This window comes from Salvia hispanica, chromosome 6, assembly GCF_029641045.1.
Source record: "Salvia hispanica isolate PSC_SH4W2 chromosome 6, Shi_PSC_v1, whole genome shotgun sequence".
Lineage (NCBI taxonomy): Eukaryota > Viridiplantae > Streptophyta > Magnoliopsida > Lamiales > Lamiaceae > Salvia > Salvia hispanica.
Window position 1 is genome coordinate 41,675,835 of NC_142697.1, and position 7,834 is coordinate 41,683,668.

General features: G+C 32.0%; 2 protein-coding genes across 2 annotated transcripts; both read left to right on the plus strand.

The window, feature by feature from the left end:
• Positions 1–1,452: 1,452 nt before the first annotated feature.
• Positions 1,453–3,088, plus strand: LOC148923816 (early nodulin-like protein 17). The gene is made up of 2 exons (XM_089060425.1): positions 1,453–1,714; positions 2,492–3,088. The coding sequence occupies exons 1-2, from the start codon at positions 1,540–1,542 to the stop codon at positions 2,833–2,835; spliced, it is 519 nt and encodes a 172-aa protein (XP_088916551.1). The 5' UTR covers positions 1,453–1,539; the 3' UTR covers positions 2,836–3,088.
• Positions 3,089–5,778: 2,690 nt separating this feature from the next.
• Positions 5,779–6,603, plus strand: LOC148923817 (early nodulin-like protein 20). Its single transcript, XM_089060036.1, has 2 exons — positions 5,779–5,958; positions 6,155–6,603. Exons 1-2 carry the CDS (start codon positions 5,784–5,786, stop codon positions 6,487–6,489), a joined length of 510 nt encoding a protein of 169 aa, XP_088916162.1. The 5' UTR covers positions 5,779–5,783; the 3' UTR covers positions 6,490–6,603.
• The last annotated feature ends 1,231 nt before the right edge of the window (positions 6,604–7,834 follow it).

Below are 7,834 nucleotides of genomic sequence, written 5' to 3' on the forward strand. Positions count from 1 at the left end.
CAAATATAGAACACTATTATCTAATTATAATCCACCATCATTAATTATATAATATTATTAAAAAGTGATCAAATAAAAACTCTAAATATTGTACAAATTCAAAACTATGATTTGGACTATTGAAAAATGTCAACAGACCACAAAAAAACATCAACAGGAAAATGTCAACAGAATTTCAACGGTAGTCAATGATTGATGTTGTGTTGATATTGTGTTGATACTGTGTTGACATAAAAATCTTGAAATTTTACACTGCGTTGATATTGTATTGAAACAGTGTTAAAGTTGTGTTGAGGAGTTTTGAGTTTGTACAATATATAAATTTGCATTTTATTACTACTCTAATACTACTAGTATATTTTACTCCTCACATTTTCTTTTGAAAATTTTTTATTTTTAAATAAGTCTCCATTTTTTTATGTGTTCTGCATTTACTAGGATTCATGTATTTTACTTTTCAGTGATTCATATTCATGTTTATTTTAATCTATATGATTATTCTTTAAATATACATAATTATATCATTACTAGTATGTTATCTTAAAATTTATGGGCACACACACAACACACATTCACACACAATGTGTAGGGTTTTTGTGAGCAATGTATGTGCAGTGTGTGTGCGATGTAGTGTGTGTTATGGATATATGCTTTAAATGTGTTTAATTATAAAGTTCAAATTGCAAATTTACATCCCCAATTTCATTGCAGAAAAAAAAAATTGATTCTGTCGCCTTGGCAGGCCCCACACTCCGGCCTGACATCACGTGGGGAGGTTCAATCAAGGTACACAGTAGCCCGGTAATGGAGAGGCCTTAATCCACTGGCTGCCAGAAGTCCATCTCCCAAGGCCTCACACTTCTGCCTAAAAGATGGAAGCAACTATACGACAGTAGTGAGATTCGAACTCAGGCTCTTTGCAGTAAGATCTGCCTCTTCATTGCCAACTGCACTGCACCTGCAGACTACATCCCCAATTTCATCAAACTGAGCGGTCTGAGCCTAGTAGTAACATTTTTTTCAAAGTAAAAAAATGGAATCCTAACCTAACATAAATAAGATTCGATTCCAAAATTATTAATAAGAGAAAAATAGAAAAAAAAAATATTTGGTTTACTAAATTAGTACTACTAGTATCATCCACCGTCAAAATAGCGCTCTATTGTAAATGAGCTGTATCAATGCATTTTGAACGTTGCTTCTTTCACACACTCAATAATCTACTAATCCACATGCAATTTTCATCAATTAATTCCAACTGTCGCATTAAAATATCATCAACCCATTAATTTTACAATGATTCACTATTTTTAATTATAAATGGTAGTATGAAGCAAATATTACTAGCATAATATCTTGACTAATTAATTATTACAACCTCAAAAAATTGACCAGAAATTGAGATCTGCACTCGTCCCCACACGGCTCATTTATAACTGCTACATCCCGTGTACTTCTCCTCGCTTCTAGAGAGAGATTCTGAGTGTGAGAGTGAGAGTAAAAAGCTGCTCTTTTCCGTTGGGGAAATTGAGAAAAAAAATGGCACTAAACAGGGGAGTTCTGCTGGCGGCAATGGCGCTCTTGTTTGCGGCGGCAATGCTGCCGGAGGCGGCGGCGGTGCGTTACATAGTTGGCGCCAACAAGGGCTGGACCCAAGGTGTCAATTACACGATTTGGGCTCAGGATAAGAAGTTCTACCATGACGATTGGCTCTGTATGCTCTCTTTTCCTTCACTTTCAGATCTGCCTTTTTTCCAATCATTGTTAATAATTAAACTAATTGGATTGCTTTTGTTTCTTGCTTGGTGTTAGATCTGTTGTTTTTGCTCACTTTGTAGTTGTTCATTTAGCCTTAGATTTGCTTACTTTATAAATTTGTGATAGAATTTTGTCTCCCTTCTAACCAACAAGTAAGAGAATCTGCATTGTTTAGTTCTTGCATCTTAGTTGTCCAAGATTGAATTTTTATTGCTTGTTAGTAGTGAATTTGAATGTAGTTTCTCAAGATTGAGTTTTTATTGCTTGTAAGTAGTGAATTAGAATTTAGGATTGATGAGCTTGTACTATTAGTTATTGTTGGTGTTTAGCTCTTGAAACTACTTGTTTTTATCTCAACTTTGTTGATTATTTAAACTGGTGAAGCTGTGAAAATCAAGAATTCAGAATTTGGATTTGTGAGTATTGGAGATATCAAGAATTCAGCATTTAGATTGAAGTATTGATGTTTCTTATTAAAATGAAGTTATGATTCATCTTAATTTCATTTCATGTCTATTCATTGTGGTAGCTTTTCCCTTAAATAGGAAAAGTGTAATTGATAAAGACAGTTAGTTGGCCACAAAATCATTGCACAACACAAGCATTCATTCATGATTCAACTCTATGAACATAGCACCTTACTTCAATTATTCCCCTGTTAGGCCTTGTTTTAATTTTGAATTATTACCCCAACAACTTGTTTGTCTAAACTTTAGGTTGTCTCTATTTGCAGTCTTTGTATATGACAGGAACCAAATGAATGTTCTTGAGGTGAACAAGACCGATTACGAGAGCTGCAACACCGACCACCCGCTCCACAACTGGACCACCGGTGCAGGGAGGGACGTCGTCCCTCTCAACGTGACCAAGACGTTCTACTTCGTCAGCGGGAAGGGGTACTGCTACGGGGGCATGAAGGTTGCCATCCACGTCGAGAAAGGTGCTCCCCCGCCAGCAGTGGCTGCAGTTAAGAGCAATTCTCCGCTTAGCTTGCCATCCGCCCTCAGGAGCTCGGTTTTCATCCCGGCCATTTTCGCTGCTGCAGCTGCCTGGGATTCACTTCTGATGCTCTTGTAGATGATGCTTTCTTGAGCTGGATCTGTCATTGGTGCACTTATTTTAACCCAAATTGTGAAGAATTATTGAGTTTGTTGCATTGTTTTGTTAGCTTTTTTTCTTTTCTTTTCTTATCTTTCATTATTTATCCACCAAATTTGAACTCATGAGTTCATAATCATATCAAGATTGATGAGGTGTGTAGAAAGTGTTGAAAGCTTTTAGTTTGTTCAACAACTTTGAAAGCTAAATCTCTGTTTTATGGACTTCAAAAGTGCTTGTATTTTAGTATACTATTTTTCCATATTTTGTGTTTTTGATTCATTCAAATCTGAAAAGTCACTCCAGATTATGCGTTGTCTATTTTTGACTTTTTGTAGAGAGATAGATTTAATATGCTAACTTATTGCATTTTTTAATCCATTGATTTTATGTTAAATTTACCAAAAATGATACTCCTTATTACATCAATATTCTACAATAATCATAAATTTGAAAATTTAGTCATTTATATTTAAATTTTAAAAAAAAACATCGCTTTCATAACATATTTTGGATTATGACCCTTTGTACGTATTATTGAAGCTATATATCTGGTCTTGTGAACCATTTTGAAACAGATACATTATGTAATCATTTTATTAATTATTATTTTTAAAATATCAGAATTATGAAAATATAATATGAAAGACAAGACAAAAGATATAATGATCATTTCAAAACAGGAGATAAATTATGGGATAATGTTCTTCCGTCAACCTGTTCCACGTGATTTAATTATTATGTTTTCTTCCTTTCCTATATTCTTCATAATTATATTTTAGATGATTTTTCAACAACCTATAAAGTTATAAACCTGAAACACAGTCAAACTAGGATATTAAATATGGTGTGTATCCAGTAAAATTGTATGAAAAATACATATGACAAATAATTTACAAATCTTTGCATGTGCATCTAAGTCAAATTTGTTGTTCAAAGTTAGTTTGTACAGCTTTATGGTCACATGAAATGTTGCAGAATACAGATAATACTCTCTTTTTTTGTCTTTCATGTAAGAGTTGTCATACAAGAATATTTTTCTGTTTAGCTTTCAGGATATTATATTTAGTATTATTAAAATCTAAGATGGTAGTATACTGGTATTATACTTTTATTATTCAGCTTAGTGGCAAATAAATACATTATACGGAGTACCAATTTTTCACCATTTTTTAAGTTTGAGGTGATTTTTTAAACATTTCAATAATATCGCAACATTTTTTTACAAATTTAATATTCCTACGTTTTTAGATTTGAAAATTGGCATATGGAACATAATACTATATACTAATTGTATTGAAACTACCGACCGTTGGTTATTTTGCTTTATTCGATTATTTTTTTATATTAGTATACCATTTTGAATTTCTGTTGTAGGAGTATAAGTGACAGTGTTCAATTTTATATTATCGGTTTTGTTGTTTTTTATTTTCTCAAATTTAAAGTAATTCTAAAATCTATATTATTACTTTTAGAAATAATTGATTCATACAATTAATTAATTTATTGAGTTCCAAAATAATAAAAGATATGATTGATTATATATATACGCTTGAAAATAATACTATAGCCATCTGAGCATAACTAAAATAAATTAGTGTATGTATGTTAATCTAATAGTAAAGGGAGTAGTTAATTTATAAAGTCGGGTCTTTTGTTCGAGTCCATCGTACGGTGATTTTGTAGTTCTTTTTGGGATAGAGGTGCGTAATAAAATTATAAAACTACTCTCTTTGAAGCAATAAATTAACTTAATCAACAAAAAGTGGTGATCTTGTAGTTATTTTTGGTTAGATTGGGGATATGCATAAAAATAAAAAAAATAAAAAGAAAAAAAAAAGATTGGGGATATGCATAGGATAGGCGTCCATTTTATAAAAACTTGGGGTAATTTAAGCATTTAATGTAAAATATTGGACTTGGGCTTATTAGGCTTTTAATAATACATAAAATTTGGGTTTTGATGTTGAAGTTTCAGAATCTAGGCCCATATATTGTCACTGCTTTCTCTACTTTTAGGTTTTAACCACAAAAAAATCCCAAAATTTATATTGTTTATTTATATTAGGAATTTCTTCTCCCTTTCGACAAAAATTATACTCTAGTTTTGGTAATGATTCATAGTTTAAATTTTTTGATCTAGATATCAAGTGATCTCAAAGCAATGTGGCCTAGTTTTAGGTAGACCATTTCCGGATCCACAATTTGTTGAAATATACAATTCAAAAAAACACTCAACTAAAAATATTACTACTATAGAAAATATATAATCCAACGTGTAATAAAAACGACATGTCTCATTACATTCTAACAGAAGACCCTTAAATTTTTGCATAACCGCAAGCATTTAATCTATTTCATAGTTCTTTGTAGTTTGTACCATTACATTTAATTTTTTTTAAATGATTATTCACAATTTACCTCTACCTATTAATTGGTGTGAATCGTCTCGTTTTACTGCATTTAAACTTCTGGTAACATATTGAAAGCCAATATTTCTAACTGACAAAATATAATTAAGAGAGTTATTCTTGCTTTTACTCGTGAAACATTAAATGGGATCTTTCATTTCCTCTTCTTGTTAGTATATGCAATTTGTTCGATTATGAATTGACAAAATTAAATACCAATTTCAATAAAAGCATGCACAATAATAGTATGATTCAACCTTCATAAATCCAAACCGAAATATTTTTAAATTAAAAGGCAAGAAAAGAAATTAAAACACACAGAATCATGACTTTCTTTTATGTGAATAAGGTACAAACACAAATCGCATGCATATTGTAAAATTTGACTGCATAACTGTTACAATTATTGCAATTTAAAAGACTTGATATTAAACGTTAAATTTGATCCTATTATATAGGGATATTCAGTTGCACATAAACACTCTCACCTCACATCTATAAAACATAAATCAACAAATGCATGATCACGGTGGCCGGATCCGGTTTTTCGCGGTGGTGGCCGTCGCAGCCGCGTTGCTAACATGCACGTGTGGCGATCTCATCAAGGTCGGAGGCAAGTCCGGCTGGAAGCCCAACGTTAACTACACCCATTGGGCCGCCCATCACCGCTTTTATGTCGGAGACTGGCTATGTAACTCTTTCTTTCTATATTCGCATAATTAATTTATTTTGGCATATGCTATATATTTATAAATTTGAGTTTATAACATTGTATTGGTAGTGCTTTTTGACAATAATTTACACAAAATACCAAAAATTCGAATATATTATATAATTAAATAATTAGTAATTAATAAGGTCTTAAGCCCTTAGTAAAAATTGTGCAGATTTTGTGTTCGATAAGCATTACTACAACGTGTTGGAGGTGAAGGAGGAGAATTACGAGAGGTGCGACGACGGGGATTTCGTGAAGAACGTGACGAGGGGAGGGAGAGATGTGTACAATCTGACGGAGGCCAGATCATACTATTTCATTAGTAGTGGCGGCTATTGTTTCCACGGGATGAAGTTGTCACTCCATGTCCGTGGATCTTTGCCGCCACCTCTCCCTGCGCCGGATATGAAATCCACCGTGAATGGTGTGTCGCTTTTGACCGGCGGCCATTGGGCCGCCGTGGTGGTGGTGGCTGCGCTTTCCACTTCCATGTTAAGATTATTGTGAGTTTGGTAGTTTGTTTGATATTAATTATATGGATCTATTTAATTTTATGTTTACAAGACTAGTGGACTATCTTGGATTTGTTTGAAGTTAATATATTTATATGAGATATTGTTTTTGATGTGTTTGTGTGTTGGACTATGGTTTCTAAATTAGATCAAAATATAATTGAATTTGTAAACTGCGTACTATAGTACACAGGGTTATTATTATTCTATTCTTAGCCACATTTTTTCTATTCACTTCTTCCCATTAAAAACAACATAAAATTATAGTAAAATTTGTGGAGTAATATTTTATCCTTAAAATTGAAATTTAATATTCTAATTAAATCGTGAATAGTCTCCAAATAATATGTTACTTAACCGAAAATCTGAAACCTATAAATTTCAAATCTTATTACTAAGAAGACTATACTTCAAGACGAGATAAATGTAGATTGGTTTGTAAAACAGTTCTCTCCAACTAATAAGTTGGAGGTTCGAGTCATCATACAATAAATGGAGAACTAAAAATCCAAAACTCTTTTTCAAGTTTCAACCATATGCGATTTTAGAGTGATCTTCATTTTTAATAAGAGTCGATTACTTATATACTTAAAAAAAAAAAAAAGAATTGGGGAGGTTTTTGGCAGAGGAGAAGGCACAGAATTGGGACAAGGATTGCGAAGAATAAGAAATGGGAATAATACGAAAAAGAATTATTTATGAGGGTGTTTGATATTTATACGGAATAATCATTTACTAGGTAAATTAATACTATGAGATTATAAGCTACAGGTTAAATAGTAGTAAATTCATACTGTTATTATTGTAGTAGTAGTATTAAATTAGGAGTTACAAAGAATTAAATTGATGTTATAAATAAAATCACCCTAGCCTCATGATTGCCAAATGAGACTATAGTGTAAGGCCCATTAAATTTGGTGGGCATCTATTACTTTGGACCATCCTATATTTTCGCATGGACCCTGTCTTGATCCATCTCCATCACTTTTTAGGCAAGAATGATGGTTTTTATTCAAATAATGAATGAACTAATTTGTAATTTTAATCGGATGTTTTTAAACATTTCAATAATGACTTTGACTTTCACTTGTTGAAAAAATTGACATCTTTTATTGTTGGGTAAAATTTCAAATATTTAATGTATTTGATGAAATATCGATGACAGTTAAGTAATCTAGAAAAACTTTCTCTGCAGGATAATTAAATTACAAGTTTACACATTGGCGATTTGAATTTTCTTTCAGACAATTAAAAATTAAGGTTGGAAGGCTAAGGTCAATTATACAATAAATAGGGACGTATGCCGCTTGGTATGAATTAAATTGCATCCTACAAATTTT

Coding starts and splice junctions, on each gene's coding strand:
- LOC148923817 (XM_089060036.1), top strand. CDS start 5,784: ATGCATGATCACGGTGGCCGGATCCGGTTTTTCGCGGTGGTGGCCGTC. Junction 5,959..6,154: donor TTATGTCGGAGACTGGCTAT/GTAACTCTTTCT, acceptor AAAATTGTGCAG/ATTTTGTGTTCGATAAGCAT.
- LOC148923816 (XM_089060425.1), top strand. CDS start 1,540: ATGGCACTAAACAGGGGAGTTCTGCTGGCGGCAATGGCGCTCTTGTTT. Junction 1,715..2,491: donor CTACCATGACGATTGGCTCT/GTATGCTCTCTT, acceptor CTCTATTTGCAG/TCTTTGTATATGACAGGAAC.